This window comes from Hyperolius riggenbachi, chromosome 6, assembly GCF_040937935.1.
Source record: "Hyperolius riggenbachi isolate aHypRig1 chromosome 6, aHypRig1.pri, whole genome shotgun sequence".
NCBI classification, from domain to species: Eukaryota; Metazoa; Chordata; class Amphibia; order Anura; family Hyperoliidae; genus Hyperolius; species Hyperolius riggenbachi.
Window position 1 is genome coordinate 320279323 of NC_090651.1, and position 18528 is coordinate 320297850.

The window sequence follows — 18528 nt, forward strand, 5'->3', positions numbered from 1 at the left end:
CTCCCTAATAACTTATTTACATATCCTAACTTGAAGCGATGTGCCTGGATAGATGTATTTTTTCCTTGGGTCTGTACAGGTTCTCATTTATCCACGGAAAAAGAAAAACGTCACCAATGGAGTTTGCGCTATTTAATGCCGGTTTAATCAACCGCCAAGCACATGTATGGGGCATAAGGCTATCCAATCTCGTTTAAACCTTCCCCTGTACTGTTCTCATCACTACACTGAAGTGAGGATAGCTGATCATTTTGTGCCATGGCCAAAATACATCAAAAATGGAATCTTGTGACAAGGTTTACTTTTTATGCTAATAAAGCTCTTTGTAATTCATTAATACGCATCAGATCACTCTGCTCCCACAAAATCTGAAGTTTTGCAATCCACATATTGTTATTGCCATACCTTTTGGCCGTGACTGCACGTGTTGCTAATAAAGTGGCTGGATAGTGTAATGGTTAAGGGCTCTGCCTCTGACACAGGAGACCTGTGTTCAAATTTCGGCTCTGCCTGTTCAGTAAGCCAGCACCTATTTCAGTAAGGAGTTTCTTGGGCAAGTCTCCTTAAAGTGGATCTGAGGTGAACTTTTACACATTGCATAATTGTGTTCCTTTCCTATTGTTTATAGGGCATTCCTCAAGCCAAATACTTTTTTGTTTTTGTTTTAATACTCTAATTCCCTATAAACTAAAAAAGCCACGCCCACAGGTTTTCAGAGAGCCAAGGCAGTAGCAAGGGCTCATGGGAGCTCAGTCTGGGCAGGAGGAGGGGGAGGTGTTACTAGCCATTGATTTCAGATGCAGAGAGGAGGAGGGAGGAGGAGGGGGGGATTAGGCTGATGGCTCAAGATACAGGCAAGCCTGCCTATGTGTAATGTTTACAAACAACATGGCCGCTGTCATTGTATCACAGGAATAAATAATCATATTCTATTGAAACTGTTTGCAGCTAGATTTGCTGTGTAAACCATCTAAACTTTACATAAGATATATAGACAAGTTACTTGTTATAGTTAGATTTTCATCTCGGATCCACTTTAACACTGCTACTGCCTACTGAGTGCGCTCTAGTGGCTGCCTCGCAAGCGCTTTGAGTCCGACAGGAGAAAGGCGCTATACAAATCCTGCCATTATTATTAAAATGGGCACTACAAAAGTATATGTGACTTTTGAGACATATTTTATATCCCTTCAGAGAGAAGTGGTTATGCACACAAAGAATGTCATAACAGATCTCAGATAAGAGGAGGAACTTAACATAACAGTCCTATAAAAATTCCAGTCATAGAAACGAAACTAAAAACTTGGACCCAGCAGGTAAACGAAACTTTCCTAGGACTTTTTTTAATTCACTTTTTCTCTTGGGTGAAATTTTCACACTTTATCAATATAATGCCCTTTAAAAGGAAACCTGAGACGAAGGGGACTAAAAGTTTTATACATACCTGGGGCTTCCTCCAGCCCCCTCTGTGCAGATTGTGCCCACACGAGCGGTTAAAGCCTCCTAGATGGTCTGGAAGCAGCCCCATTCACTGCGGCCAGTCAGGCGTACTGTGCATGCGCGGCCTGGTCATGCGCACCCACCAGGTGAACGTTCTGCACCTGCGTAGTAGTACTGTGCAGGTGCAGAACGCTCCCAGCGGCAGGAGCAAGACGGGGGGAGCGCGCTTGGTCGCACTGCACCTGCGCCGACTAGCCAAGGTGAACGGGACTTCTGCCTGACCATCTAAGTGGGTTTAGCTATCGGCATGGGAGCGATCTGCGCGGAGGGGGCTGGAGGAAGCTCCAGGTACGTATAAAAACGTTATGTCCCCTTTGTCTCAGGTACACTTTAAGCCATGCCAAGAAAATAAATTTGACAAGTCCAATACTTTTTCACCTACTTTTCAGTACTATTTTAAAGAGAAGATGAAAAATTGTCACCTGTGAGGAAATTTAGGAGAAATCGATAATTTAATAAAGGCTCTGGTGTTTTCCAGCACTGGTCATCTACTGCAGCTCAGCAGTGCACTGTGATAGTAGTACGCATGTGAGGACAGCATGTTCAGACATAAATATAAATCTACCAGTGTCTCCAGCACTCAGCAGAGAGGCCACCAGAGCCTCTCTGCTCTGGTGGCCATTTGCTAGTAGTCAATGTTCATTTTTCTTTATGATGCATGTCTTGTGAAAAAAAGACAATCAAATTAATTGGTTGAACATTGAATGGCCACCTTAAAAGTTTTGCTATTCTATAATGATCCTGCCATTTGCAACGCGTGTTATGTGCGTGTTTAATTAAAGGGAACCGAAGTGAAAGGCATATGGAGGCTGCCATATTGATTTCATTTGAAACCATACTAGTTGCCTGGCTGTCCTGCTGATAATCAGCATCAGAAGTGTCAGAATCACACACCTGAGGGCCTTCACACAGGGGTGGTGCTGTATTTTTACCACAACCCACCACGAGCACGTAAAAGTCGATGGAGACTTTCATACTGCGGCTGTACAGCGCAAGTGACAGTTTCGGCATATCCCCGATGCAGGTCCAGAACTACGCTACCGCGTGGCTTATGCATCGAGTTGCGACGATCTGCGTCGGCTTGGAAGTCATGTTAGTCTATAGCGATGCGGAGATATTTAAAAAATGACCGACGCGATGTTGCATCGCGCATACGCGTTACAATACGCTTCCGTGCACTGCAGCATACCATGATGCAGGAAATGATGGCAAGTGCACGTCACTTCCTGCTTGGCTGGTGGCCCATTTCCCTGGAGGCCAGTTTCTGGCGGAGTGATGCGGTGTGGCAGAAGTGATGCACCGTATCGCCAATGCTGGTTTACGCTCTGAAACCAGCCTGAAACAAGCATGCAGCCAATCTTTTCTGATTTTGTGGCAAGAGCTTCGTAAGACTTTTGAAAAAAAGGTTGAGACTGTCTTGCTGATGGAGGGGGCGGAGTTTCACCTGTCTAATGAATTATGCGCCAGCTGAGTTATAAACCCCGAGACCCACTGATCCTGGCAGCATTAAGAGCCTGGCATGACATGCTCAGTCTTTTGTTGCTGGAAATATTCTTGAACAATTTAAACTCAAAATGTATTATCAGGAGGAAGGGATATGTTTTGTGACTTGAACCACCTCATTCACTAGTAGGGAGGTGTGGATACTGTCTGGGGAGATGGCAGGCAGCTGGTGATTGCCAAGGAGAGGAGTATCTATGATTTAGTGCAGCAAGTCATTTCTCTTTGTTTATTGCATAAAAAAAAAAGCTGATTTTTTTAAATAATGTTAATTGCAGATAAAAGTACATACACTTCCTTTTTGTATGTGTTATTAAAGGCAATGTTCATATTCATGTTGCAATATTTGTATACTGGGACAGCAACACTGCAGCTGTCAACAGTTCCAAATCCTTCCTGAACAGATGTCTCGCTAAACCACTAGAGGTCACTGCAACCACACAAATTGCAACCTTCCCATTTCCCAGCATTGAAGAAGGCAAGAGGACCACACTGAAACCAAAACACCTCAACTCCGTAACAAATGAGTCACATGACCAAGCAAGGCAACTGGATTACAAGTAGTACTGTAGTCACATGACCACCCAAGGCCACTGGATTATTAGTCACATGACCACTCAAGGCCACTGGATTATATGACCATGACATTGTATTGAAGTGCTTAATTTTCTTTTCTTGGACATTAGTGTAGTAAGACATTGCATTAAAAGAATGTTCTCCATTTACACTACTGTCTTTCATCTCAAATTAAATTAATTAATGGCAGATGAATTGGAGAACTACAGCTGAATCACTAACTGACCATATTAGAGATGTTATTAGCACACAATGAAAGCCATTGATAAGAGTTAAGCACTGCCTTATTACACTGCCATTGCTGCCTGTTCATTTTCTAAAGGCTCGCACACACAAGCAACTTGATGCACAACCAATAAGACCAACCCCACGAATTGTTGTTTGCACGACCAGTACATACACACGCGCTGACTTGTACACACGTAGCCAACCTGCACGATAGTTGGTCAGTTGATCCGCCGGTTGGATTGGCCAACCGATCATCTAGCTGTTTATCACACGTACAGACACTCAACCTATCGTCCAAGATACAAGTCTGGAAAAAAGTTGCATGTGTGTACTGCATGTGTCTTAAAGGAATCATCAGTAATTTTGAGTGTGGAGTCGCACTTGCTTGGCTTCCATCAATCTCAGATGGTCAGGTGTGCAGATCCAATAGTCCCGGACACCATGGGACTCAAACTGTAGCAAATGAAGAGAAAGATCCGCACCACCTTCAGAAAAGCTTAGTCTGTTTTATTGGAAAAAGACATACAAATTTAAAAAGAACTTTAAGGCAGGACAGTCCACTGTTTCGGGCTCCTGCCCATCTTCATGCTGCCTAGTTCTGAAGTAACATACAAAAACACCAACATATATACAGAGAAACAACCAATCACTGAGTATATACTAATTAGAGGACCGACGATGTTTTTTGTCTGTGGGCGGGGCCACACTCGGCCCTAGTTGATTTTGTCAGTTCCCTGCATTTGAAGTGTCCCTTCATTAAATTGACCATCAATTATCATCAGTTGATGATTTCTTATTTAGACACCATGGTTATCAAGGAAGATGGACACTTGGTGACCGATCTTTTTCGTAAAGAGACCGACAGGAATGCTATTTTACATTTCAGGAGTTTTCACCCGCAGCACATGATCCATAATATCCCTGGTGGACAGTTCCAACGGGTTGACAGAATTGTCAGCCAGGAGGGCAAACAAGACTTGAGGTTGTCCGAAATGGTGGTACGCTTTAAGCAAAGGGGATACCCTACCAAATTACTTCTTAACCAACTTGATAATAGACCAGGTGGGGGTAGGAGAAGGAGAGGCTCTGGTAGACAAGACAAACAAGATAGGGTTGCATTTGTTTCCACTTATAGTGTAGTCAGTAGTCAAGTGGAACGTTGTATTAAACGACATTGGAATATTCTTAGGGATTCATTACCTTATATTAAGGAATTTAATCGCCCCCCTATGTTCTGTTACAAAAGAGCACCCTCCCTTAGGAGTAAATTGGTTCATTCTGATATCAGTATTAATAAACAACCAAAGCAATGTGGCATTTTTCCCTGTTTACAATGTCATATTTGTAATAGCCTCATTAAGGGTGATACCTTTTTTCACCCTATGAGTGGTAAACGATATGCCATACGAGATAGGTACACTTGTGATTCTCGTTGGGTGGTTTATATGCTTAAATGCCCATGTGGTAAGTGCTATGTTGGCCAAACGACACAGAGATTGAAAGATCGTTTGGCCTCGCACAAATCTACCATTCGCAAAAAGAATATGGATCAGGCCGTTTCAGAGCATTTTACTACCTTTGGACACAATGTTAGTCAGCTTAGGGTTTGTGTCATCGATGGGGTTAAACAGGATAATAAAGGGGGTGATAGATTGTCTAGATTATTGAAGTTAGAATCTAAATGGATCAGAGAACTTGACACTGTGAATAGTGGGTTAAATAAAGAGTATGATTTGAGACTAGATTGGTGATACTGATAAACTCATAGATATTTATAGGCCTTATTAGCTTTCTTTTATTGGATATTTTTTATTATACTACCAATCATCTGATATACCATTGGTGGAAAGTGCTGAATTGATTTTTTTCATATATGGCATGATTTTTTCATATATGGCATTTTTATGTTTTTGGCATTTTATGGCATTTTTTCAGCATTTTCTTGGCATTTTTTTGGCATTTGAAATTTTTTCGGCTTTTTTTGACATTTTTTCGGCATTTTTTTGGCTTTTTTCGGCATTTTTTGGTGTTTGGTTAATTTTACGCGTATTTTTAGTCGCAAAGATTGCGTATAGTTAGGACGCGTTCATGTGGCACTTTCTAGGCGATTGTTTTATTGATACGTAATTTTTTATACGTTTATGCGTCATTTTTTGAGCGCTTGTCTCATGTGTATATACGTCCGGCATAGATGCGTATTTTTGATCGTCAGTAGTCTAGATAGAGGATATGCATTATTACGTCATCTATACGCGTATGCGGGTATGGCGTCGCGTCGTATTGATGCGTTTATGTGTCATTTCCATGCGGATTTTGATGTTTTGTTTTCTTTAATAAAATGTTACTTTTTGGATTTTTTCTTTTTTCTGCTATTCAGCATATTCCACCATGGCGTTTTGGCTGATATCTTGCCAATACATCTTAGAGGCATGCCTGATTTTGATATTTTTTTTTTTTATTCAGCCATTATTGACAGTTATTTTTTGAATGTTTGGATCTTGCTCAGATCCACCAATGGGGGAGTTGGAGGTGTGACTAGATATGTAAATAGGCTGTTTCCCATCAGGTCCTCTAATTAGTATATACTCAGTGATTGGTTGTTTCTCTGTATATATGTTGGTGTTTTTGTATGTTACTTCAGAACTAGGCAGCATGAAGATGGGCAGGAGCCCGAAACAGTGGACTGTCCTGCCTTAAAGTTCTTTTTAAATTTGTATGTTTTTTTCCAATAAAACAGACTAAGCTTTTCTGAAGGTGGTGCGGATCTTTCTCTTCATTTAAAGGAATCATCAGGCATAATATGCTGCCCACTAATATACTTACCCGGGGCTCCCTCCAGCCCCTTACAGCTGACATGTCCCACGCAGTATCTCAGCTGGTGCAGAGGCCGACCTTGAGGTTGTCCTTACTGCGCAGTACACCGCAGACAACGTGGGCTTGATTGACAGCAGCGCTTGCGCAGGCACACTAGAGAAGGTCGACCTCTGCACCAGCGGGGACCCAGGGCCAGCATACATACATACATACACACACACACACACACACACACACACATTCACGGACTGCGGAGCTGCGGCAATATTTGGCGGCCATATTAAGGAGGAGGAACGATGACGGGGTCGGGACCCGACCGGGGCCGGTATTACAGCATGGGGCAAGGCGGAATGAATGGGAGGGAGTGGATGGCACCCTCCGTAGATCAAGAATCTGAAAAGGTTTTTATCTTTTTTTTCACTATTTTGACATCGTAAGTCCTTTAAGTGGCTTGCCCTAGATGGGCAATTAAAAGATCTCCTAATCCACCTTCCTTTTATTATTTCCACAAGTATTAGGCTCCTTTCACACTATTAAGAATGCGTTGCAGTGCGTTTATTCTTCAATCGCACATACCGCAATGTTGCATCACACCTTGGCAGCGTGGTGCACCCATACAGTGAGGCATACAGTACTGTGTGCTGGAAGCAGAATGCAGCCGCTCCCACCTAGTTATACAGCTCCTCTCCACCTTCTCATTCTCTTCCAGGCTCTTCTCACTCACCTCTTAAAGACTTTTCTCAATCCTCTCCCATCCTCTGGAGCACCCTCCCTCAACACATCCGCCGCATACCCACACTTACCCTTTTTAGGCGCAAGCTGAAAACTCACCTCTTCAGGCAAGCATACTCTCCAACCTAGGACATTTTGGCTACTGATCACCATTTGACCATCTCAAACACAACTTCCCTTCATCCACTGTCTCTATCCCTTAATCCTATAGACTGTAAAGGGGCCCATACACTGGTCGATTTCTGCCATTGATATACGGCCGATTCGACCACTTTGACTGAATCGGCTAGAAATCGATGCAGCAGGAAGCATGATCGATTGCCCAATCGATGATTTCTGACAGATTTCGATCAATTTGCTCAAACGGTCGGTCCAGACGGAAAATCCGGGTCGATCGGTTGCTGGCAGCAGATCGATGGCCCATAGCGTTGCATTGGCTTGAATAGTGTAACACTGCATTTCAATTGATTTTCAATAGATTTCATTATGAAATCTATTGGAAATCTGTTCCTTGTGTGTGGCACACATCAGATAGATAGATTCCGGTCAGATTCAACCTGACAGGCATCTGACAGAAATCTATCTGATCGAATCTGCTGCAAATCTATAAGTGTATGGGTACCTTAAAGCCTTTTGCCCAGGGCCCGCTTTCCCCATCTGTCTCTTGCTGTGCATTAAAGAGAATCTGTATTGTTAAAATCGCACAAAAGTAAACATACCAGTGCGTTAGGGGACATCTCCTATTACCCTCTGTCACAATTTCGCCGCTCCTCGCCGCATTAAAAGTGGTTAAAAACAGTTTTAAAAAGTTTGTTTTTAAACAAACAAAATGGCCACCAAAACAGGAAGTAGGTTGATGTACAGTTTGTCCACACATAGAAAATACATCCATACACAAGCAGAATGTATACAGCCTTCCTTTTGAATCTTAAGAGATCATTTGTGTGTTTCTTTCCCCCTGCAGCTATCTTCCACTGAAGTGTCAGGCTGTTTCTTACTGCAGAGTGCAGACAGCTTTGCCTGTATGTAATTCCTCAGTATGTGAAAGCCCAGCCAGCTCAGAGGATGATTTATCCAGCTTGTAAAAGATAAGAGAGAAGAGAGAAGCTGCTCTAATCTAAATAATACACAGGCAGTGTGCAGAGAGGGGCCTGAATGGGGGAGATGCATCACAGAACCACAACACTGAAGAACTTGGCAGCCTTCCAGACACAGGCCTGACAAGTCTGACAAGAGAGAGATAAGTTGATTTATTACAGAGACGGTGATAGTATAAAGTGCTGCAGTAAGCCAGAACACATTAGAATAGCTTTTGGAACTTGTAGGATGATAAAAAACAGGATGCAATTTTTGTTACGGAGTCTCTTTAAAATGCACATATGTAAAAATCTGTAATTGACGTGTTCATTTCATCAGCTGTAATCCACTATTAACTTGTATTGTTAACTGTTGTATTGTTTGTGTTGTATTGTTATACCTTGTAGTATGTTGTACAACACCACAGAAGATGCTGGAGCTATATAAATCACTAATAATAATAATAATAATAATAATAATAATAAAATATGTGGTGGCTATTTACACATTCTTCTTGTCTGTTTTCAGACTAATGAAAGAATGTAAAGGTTTTCTAACACAAACCTCTCCATGTAGACCCAGATGGATAAAGCAAATGTAATGCATGATAACTTTGACCCTGCAACAAAGGGACAAATGCATAAAAAGAAGTCCATAGAACATTGAAACAAAAGTGGAGCAATTACCAAAGAAACCAATCCAGGTTTGGATGCCGAATTTAGCAAAGATTCTGACTGGTTTCTCTTGAAAACTGCTCCACCTTCGCTCCAATTTTCATTTCACCTGTATTGATAAAAATCTAAAAACACGAGTACTGAATTCCACACAGTTATTGTAAAAGGTCTATGTGAAATATGGGTCAGTGCACACCTGACATCTGTAAAGGTTACCTCAGGACGTGGGAAAAGGATATTCAGTATTAGAAGAAGATACAAAAATACACCACAGACACCTTGTGTACCACAAAAGCACCTTGTGTACACTAAAGCAGCATCATCAGTTTATGAACCAATGGTATCTTCTGAGACTTCCTTTAAGGAACTTCCATTTTATACACCCAAAGAGTAACACCAAAACTGTACACTTATCTCACCTCATCAACTTCCCTGCGACTGATATCAAATGTGATGTTGAAAAGGGTCTTCAGAATCTCCATCACTCTCTCAGTCTCCTCCTTTCCCAGTGGTGTAGCAAGATGGTCCGTTACCACCTCATAAATATCAGACCACTTCAGAGCTAGGGTGCTCTCCAGAGCATCGGTAAGGAGACTGACTCCCCTTAACTCCCGAGCAAGTTGCCTTCTCACATCCACCCTCAGAGCTGTAAGTAGGAAGAGCAGGCGGAGGTCAAAGAACTTGCTCTCATGAGACATCCTGGTTTCATTGTAGAGCTTGAGACGCCGGGCAAGGCCGCACACTAGACGTAGCTCAGTTGCCACTTCCTGAGCTTCAACGCTGTTGTAGACAATGTTGCAGAGGGCCTTCAAAGCTTCAACTACACTCTCGCTGTCCGGCATGCGAGGCACCTCTGTCTCATCTGAGTAGTCCAAGCCGGCATATTGGGCTAGAACCTGCATGGCAGTGCGACTGGTGAAAGGGGACAATCCATACTTGTCTCGTGATAGGATACGGATAGTTTCCAAGCAGGCCACCTGACAAGATGGCTGAAGATCCCGCTCCAAGAACTTAACCACCACCTCTCCGAGTTTCTAGATGAACCAAAAACACAGTTGGCAAATCAAGAATAGAAATCAATCGTACATTTTTTTTTAATGTTCTCTAAAGCATCTCAAGAAATAACTAAGCAAGAGGAATTCCGCAATTAAGTCACATTTTTTGGATACTGCTTATGAATACTTTGTGAAGTCGCAATAATTATTTTTTTTATTAACCCTATTACCGCTCCACTTTATCTGTTAAGATAATTTAAGCATTACACCAAAGCCCCGAAAATACCTAAATTTGGCTTGAAGCAGCAGCAGTCATGTGACGTGACCACCATTGTGTTCAATAGAAGAATACTCCTGAATCCTCCAGGTCATGCTGCCCCGAGCCCCATCAGGTTCGTTATACTACTCTGATAAGGCGTGCTAACTTTGATAAGGCATGCAATGTCTTAGTGAATCAAGCCCTTTGTGTCTAATGGTGGCCATTATTGATCCAATCTTTTTCATCCAATCTTATCATTTCTATGTAATAAAAGGGAACTGACAGAATTATCCATTCAATATACAGCATTCACTTAATTTACCCTTATACTACATAGATTATGTAAAATTGGATGAAAAAGATTGGATCATTAGTGACCACCTTAAAGGAAACCCGAGGTGAGAGGGATATGGAGGCTGCCATATTTATTTCCTTGTAAACAATGCCAGTTGCCTGGCAGCCCTGCTGATCTTCTGGTCAGGGCTGTGGAGTCGGTACAAAAAACATCTGACTCAGACTGCGTTTATGAATCCACCGACTCCGACTCCAGGTATCCAAAATTGCTCCGTTTCCACAGCCCTGCTTCTGGTATAAGTAGGGTCAGTCAAAGCCCTGGAACAAGCATATGGCTAATCCAGTAAAACATGAGACAGCTGAGTCAGAGTACCTGATCTGCTTCATGCTTGTTCAGGGGCTATGACTAAAAGTATTAGAGGCAGAAGATCAGCAGAATAACAAGACCATTGGTATTGCTTAAAAAGGAAATACATATGGCTGCCTCCATTTCACTCTTACCTCGGGTTCCCTTTAAGAGAGATCCCACAACATTGGGAAACAAAGAGGAGCTGTGTTGCCCATTCCAGCTAAGATTGAAATGAAGGTACCTGAGGACTTTTGTGTAATGCTAATTGATCTTATCTATTTAATGGAAGGGGAAATAGGACACAGGATGAATGAAAAAAATAAATAATTGGACAGTGAATTTGATAAATAACTAAAACAGAAAAACAACAAATGTTAAGAGATTTCTCAAAGTTAGCAACATATTTTGTGGTGATGGGGGAGGGTAATGCTATTGATGACCAATCGGTATACCGAGGTGTAAATCTAAGCAGCATTGGACCCTTCTATTTGTCTCACCTGTCGAAGTTTGAACTCCGGATCATCAGCGTAATCTGAGTCATAGTCTGAGTCGTTCTTGGGGACCCAGTCCCGGAATTTCTTTTTCCTGAACTTCAGGCATGAGAAGGGGGTGAAAATGGAGATGGATCATAACAGGACAAGGCAGTCCCATACAGACAGCACTACAGGGAGCTGTATAAGCAAGACGCACGGCCACTACTGCTAATATTGTCACAGGTGGGGACGCAGCTGTTAGAGGTTGCATAATCTAAGCAGGTTCTAATTACTAAGCAGAGTGAATCTATTTTCTCAATAGCCTCTAGGTGGAGGTGTGTAAGTGAGGCACTACTAGCAATGCCAGGGACCGTGAGGGATAAAAGTATCAATGGCTTTCTGTGATCACCAAGGACACAAACAAGCTACCCTCGCATCATTTCTAAGCACTCAAAATTCTTGACAATTGACCTTTTTATCCATCTCTTGCAGTCAGTCAGAAGCCCAGTTATCTGCTTAGGAAAGTGTTTTATAGCTGTAATTTGTTATCAGTGAGGGCAGCTATAAGCCCGACTGGGTCCCGACTGGAGAAAAACTGTCAGTTGCATAGCTGGATAAGAACTCTTCCAGGCAGGAAAAAAGAAGGAGCACAGCATAGGTGTTTGCGTTCTGGCCACTGTATATACACATCTAACTCATTACATCACGTCATCTCCGGTACACTTTAAAGAGTATTCGAGGTGAACCTTGTGTCAAAAGTGAAATACTTACCTAAGGAGAGGAAAGCATCTGTCCTCTGCCATTGCCCGGGACCATCCTGTACATTGCGACCTCTCTCCTTTTCATGCACTGCTGTGCCTAGGCAGTAGCACAGAGCCGCTCATGCAGGTATTGCTCACTGTACAGGCTTGGCTTTGCTTGCTCAGGCACAGTACAAACGCGCTCGTTCAAGAGGCTCCCTTGGTTGCAATTGTGGAATATGACAAGAGCACTCGGCAACAGGGGTCCAGAGGACGGCGTGGGAAGCCTCGGAAGAATCCAGACTTCCTTCTCCTAAGGTATTTAACTTTTGACATGAGGTTCGCCTCAGGTACTCTTTAAAAGCAAAATATTTCAAACCACTCATCTCTGAGTTATCAAACTGGATGACATTCTAGTAGAAAGGAGTCGAGGCATGATCCTAGTGGTGGATGCAAAGAATGTGACTGCCAGCCAGGGACGAACACGAGGAATCCAGCGCAGGAGATTTGGGCGCAGCTGGCGCCACCATAGACCGCACAGTGATTAACTTTGGCGCCATCAGAAGACGGAGCTGAAGTTACTTTTAAAGCACTGTAATTTGGCCTCCAGCAATAGCTGGCAGCCGAATTACATCATTCTCCACCGTCCACGTGGACCTGGAGGTGGAATAGTAATTAACGCCGCCGGGACTTGTGTAGGAGCAAGGTAAGCCGTATATCGGCTGTATCCTGCGCCCAAGTCTCCTGGCGGTGATTTCATATGTGCTGGCCAGGGAGGGAAGAGAAGGGAGTTGGTCTGCTGTCAGAGAAGAGGAGCTAGCCACCTGTGATCTGCTACAGGAGCATTTAAAGGACTTCCAAGGCCCAAAAATAGATGTAGTTTTACTTCCTTGGGGCTTCTTCTGACCCCTAGAAGTTGTGCCCCTCGCCTCAGCTTCAGTCCTCTCCATGGTCCTGCTGGCAGTGTCTACAGAACGCCAACCCGATAGGTCTTTGTCATCCGCAGATGCGCAGGCGAGTGAACGCACCCACGTCATCAGGCTCCCAGTGGCATAGGTGCGTTCTAGTGCGAGGCATGCGCAGAAGACGCCAACCCATCGGAAGTTGGCAATCCTGAGAGGCTGTCAGCGGGACCCCGGAGGGACACGATTAACTTCTTGGGGCCGGAAGAAGCCCCAGGTAAGTAAAACTGCACTTATTTTGTGGCCTCGGAAGTCCTTTAATACTGGAAAAAAAAAAGTTAGTATGTTTTAATACGTAGGTTTTTATCATTTCTGTGGAATGCAATTAAAAAAAAAAATAAAAAAAATATAGGGGCTACCTACCCCGTTGCAGCTCTAGCTAAGCGACACCTTGCAGCTGGAGATAGTAGCTCCCTTCTACCACAATTGTTTTTGATGCGTTGAACAAAGTAGTACTCAGTGATCATATCCTTGCCAAGATTAGAGATGCACTTCCCAATTTCCATAAAAACGTGGGGCTTGTGGATGTCTTGGCAGGATAATCTGGGCTTGGCCTATCAGCTGCACTCCTTTTAAGGCTTTCCTTTTTTATTACTGTTTTCTAAGACAGTGCTGATGTGATGTCACATTGTAGACTGCCTGAGCCACTGAGATGGACCAGTCTGCTTTCAGCCATTTATATCCATGTGTTTTTCATTTCTCTGTTTTTCCCCTTTGTCTCCTCTACTGAAAACCTTTCGTCTTATAGTTTTATAAGCTAGTTGGCTCAATCGGAAAATGTATGTACCACCCTTGAGCCTCACGAATGCTTATTTATACCATTGCATGTTGTTTTTGTGTGTTTGTTTATATGGTATGTGTTTTTTTAACACTTTATTGTATACTAGTGGACCTAAGCCCGTTTAAAAACGTGCTAGGTCTGCCCCTAATGCGCCACGCGCACCCGACGCACACACGCCCACCCCTTCTGGCCCCGTCCTCCTCCGGCTCTCGGCAGGGTCTCTGCGTCCCTGCACATGCGCAGTGCACAAAAAGCACTGACGGACGGACATGGGACGCAGCGACACTTGCCTTTTATTATTAGGTAGGATACAGGTAGTCCCCGACTTTCAAATGCCCAACTTAGAAATGAACCACAAATTCAAACAGCACGAAAATGGGAACAAGTAAAAAAAAAAAAATCTACAAAAAGACGTCGTTTTTGAGAAAATGTTTTTTTAAACTTGGTAAAATGAGGTGTAGCACAGAGGGAGATGTGAAAGGATCGGGGAAACAGAAGTGACATGGGGGGGGGGGGGGGTTAGGCAGAGGTGGCACAGAGGAGGATACTGAAGGTGTAAAAGAATAGAGGTGACACAGTGGCGGGGAAGAGGTGACACAGAGGGGGACTCTGGAAGCATAGTAGAGGTACAGGGGACAGGGATGCAACTTTGTTTTGACTTATGGACAGATTCAGGTTACGAACGCCTGTATCCTGTTTTAGCTTCCTCATGCTGCCCCTGCATGGGTTTCCCTGGTGTAGCTGCCGTTTACTTTATCTTGCTGATTTTGTTAATAAAAACTTTCTGAAACTATATAAAAAAGCAAAGGATGGGCTAGGGGAAATTGCCAAACTGGTCCTTTAAATGCCAGCTATACACAGCGCTAGGGAAGGTTGCCAGTCTACAGCTACAGACTCCGCTACACCGTGTTACCTCTTCCAACTCCTGGCGCTGCAAGGCAGAGATGAGAGATTGGGACAATGAACGCTCAGTACAGAGAAAGGTAGAATAAAAGAGAGGGGAACTTTCATACACAATGTCCACATAATGCAGACTCTGCTAATGACAGCTGCGGAAACATTATATCCCGCTCAGTAAAAACAATTCTTAAATAAAAAACAAACAAGGATACAAAAAACGGGCGTTTGTCAGTTTGCACAGAATAAACAAAAACATAAAAGCAGCAATGAGCACATGATTCCCACACAGACTGTCACTTCCACAGCCGTGACCAAGCTGGGCCTGATGGAGAGCAGCGCTTCAGGCTACGGAACCCGTTCTATCTGAAAGGAGTGTGTTGTCCACAACAGCCATTATGAATCCCTCCTGACTGCCAGCAATCCAAACAGACATCGAAATTGCTAAAATGTCCAACAATCAAAAGTGTAAGCATTAAAATTAAGATCTATTTCAGTCATTTAAAAACACCCTTGGAAATTTGGGTCCCACGATCCTTGACTGCTAATCCTTAGAGAACAAATTATAGTACAATATTCTTAACCCCACGCTGCCCAAGCCAGAAACAACACTCCATGGAACCCAAGTCCTCAGTGCTTCCTGGTCCCGTGTGGGGGGCCCCTACCACTCCAAGGTGGTGAATGCTGCCTAAACCCCGACGTACACATCCATCTTAATTGGCCAATGCCTCCACCTCCCTGTAGAATGACCGTCAACAGATGTGGAATACTATTAGCAGATTGTCTTATATTACACTAGTGACCTAAGCCCGTTTAAAAAAAAAGCACCTTTGGAGTACCTAATTAAAAGTTACTGTGATTTATAGGAACGTTTCACTATCTGTTTTTTCTACAAGGAAGGTAAGTCCACCATACTTCCCCCTTTTTAAACGGTTTTATTCTTATTGGCGCCTCTGTATACCTACCTACAAATCCGTTTAAAAACTGGCTCTAGGTCTGTCGCCTACACACACACGCCCGCCCGCTCGGCCCGCTTCCTGGCCCCTGCGTCCTGTCCCAACGGCTGTGTCTGTACAGGACATGCGCAAAAGCACTGACACACGGACATGGGACGCAGGGACACTTGTACTTTATTAGGTAGGATGAACGTGCTCAATTCATCAATGATTGGGCAATTAAAATTGAAGAAGTGTACCAGTCATAGGAGGCCAATCACTGAACTCAAAGGTGGCCATTAATAATGCAATTCTTTGGATGATGGATTCTCTGATTGTTGCAATATTGATCAGTGCCACTAACAGAAGTGAAGCTGCTATCCAACTCCATCGGATCAATTTGATCGATATTACAATCGAATCAGAGAATAGATTGTCTTAATATCACCCGCTGGGATCAGTACTCAACTCCTTGGGCAACTGGTCAAGGTTAGGTGCTGCAAAGACACACTGCTAGTCTGCATACTAGCAATGCATTCTGTTATGGAGGGGCGAGAAGGGATGATGGGGTGGCGCATAACAGAGCGAATTAAAGCGGGGTGGGGTGACTGGAAGGCAAAGGGCTCTGCCTGCGCTTAGCTGAGATGATCCAGCGCTCTGGATCTCACAATCAAGCATCTGGGCTGTTGTACACATGCTAGATTCTTAGCCACAACCAAGAACCATCTAGCTTGTGAACAAGGCTTAGGAGTGATCGTGTGAGGTTGGGAGTGGAACGCGAAGATTTCACAGAATTTGTATAGAAGACCCTGGAGCTGGGAGGGCTAATTATCTGTATAATGTGCCAGCTGTATGATAAGAAATCAAACCATTTTGTAAATGTACACTTCCAATTCACTGTAAAATAGAAAGTAGTTGAAGGTTGTCACTTTCAGACGCTATCTAAAAAGCAAGATCTTATCACATCACAAGGACACTCGAGGGAGTCATGCAGATCTATCATTTATGCCCTTGTAGGTCAAGCGTGATTGGTGGACAGAAAACTTTTGGGCAGGGCAGAGACTACATTCACTGGGCTTACGCTGCTCATCTTAGACAAGGGTTTATCACAAAGGAAATATAGGAATAATGGTGCGTACGAATGGTAGATAAACTTCCTGTCAGGAGCAGGTCTGTCGTGCACTCTGTGTCATACAGGAGCTCCTCCCCTTTCAATAGCAACAGACGCTCTGCTATAGCAAGGGTGTCTGTAGGGAATTTGGTCCCCAAGCTGTTGTATGAGGGATTGAGTCCTGATTGCTTTGGGTGACAAAAGTTTTGTATGTGTACACACACCTTACGTGGCAAATTACTATGATCTTTACCTTTTTATTTTAAGATAAACACCAGTATCCTTAAAAAAATTAAATGTAAGGAAGGCTATGACACCTCTTACACACAGGTTCCATTAAGAGGTTTGCTGTAATAACACACAAGGTCCCTAAAGGCCTCATTTAAAGTCTACACACATCGCTCACCTTACGCTGCTCCCTCTGCTCTGCGTTGAAGAAGAAACACTGAGAATTCTGCAAAAACAAAATAATTCAGTGTTAATACAATCATTTTTTATTATGCTTTCTTGTGTACATGAAGATATTTTACATTTTTAAGTTACATAACATCACTTTTATATAAATGGAGTTAGAATTAAACTTTTAAGCAGACCTGAACAGAAAATACACTTATGGGATAATGAATTGTATGTATAGTGTGTGAATGATTAATAACTCAGCATTTACATAGAACCTGTGTCAGGCCCGGATTTACAATACTGGAGCCCATAGGCACACATGTCCTGGCACCCTAGACCTCGTCCTCCATGAACCTACAAACACCCACGAACTGCACTGCATTGTGTGCTGGCTGTCCCAGCTGTCCCTTCTCCCTCATTACCCTTGCCCGTCACTGGTAGCTACAGCTGTCCCTTAGCATTAGGTAGTGAGAGAAACTCTCAGCATTAAGTAGCTAGTGGTGCCCCCGACTGAAGGGAGAGCTTGTCAGTGGAATGCCAAGAGCAGGGTAACTGCTGCTCGGGACTCTGCATAGGGAAGGAGGGAGGGAGGTGCTCGGGGAGGGGAGTGAGCCGCCTTTCCATTATCAGGCGCCCGTAGGCACGTGCCTATAGAGACTTATGGTAAATCCGGCACTGCTATGTGTAGTACTAAAGATAAATAAAACGTTAGTTGCATAGAAACAAGTCTCATATCTTAAGTTTGAGACACCAAAACAAGAGGCACTATATGAAGCTAAGCTTTAATTTATTTGCAGCTTCTGAGCAACATCAAAACACAGACATGAGAGGAGCTGAAAAGGGTGGGTGGAGGCTGCAAGCAGGCTGACACTATGGCCGTTTCCTGTCCAAGGTGACGCTTGTTCACATGTGTGGGCTGGGTTCAGGGGAGTGGCCAGATGGAGGAGGCGTTATGCAGGTGACTCCTCCCAGCCAATCACATATGGGACACTACAGTGGCGGGAAGTGAAAACACTAGCCCTGTTATTACAAGTGTATGGAAACTATATATACCAATCTGAATGAAATACAAATCAGTATACAGTAAGTGGACAAACATTGAATGAAGTGTAGATGGGAGGAGTAAAAAACTCAAACCAGCCTTCACCCAGTATTGCTGCCGTGTACTACACCTCTGCTCCACAGAGTGCCAAGTGTTTTTCTTGTAATTAGATATTTTTATTTTTAGCATA

At 43.4% G+C, this 18528-nt stretch overlaps 1 protein-coding gene across 2 annotated transcripts in view; it reads right to left on the reverse strand.

Annotated features, from left to right (window-relative positions):
• Positions 1 to 18528, reverse strand: part of RIC8A (RIC8 guanine nucleotide exchange factor A) — a 69769-nt gene that overhangs the window by 19196 nt on the left and 32045 nt on the right. Inside the window, exons 2-5 of one of the 2 annotated variants that reach the window (XM_068241380.1) lie at positions 17304 to 17351; positions 14868 to 14885; positions 11496 to 11588; positions 9521 to 10135 (exon numbers count right to left, since the gene is read on the reverse strand). In XM_068241380.1, the coding sequence (XP_068097481.1) occupies positions 9521 to 10135; positions 11496 to 11588; positions 14868 to 14885; positions 17304 to 17351 (774 nt within the window). The remainder of the gene's footprint in view (positions 1 to 9520; positions 10136 to 11495; positions 11589 to 14867; positions 14886 to 17303; positions 17352 to 18528) is intronic. The other variant, XM_068241381.1, reaches the window with a different exon arrangement.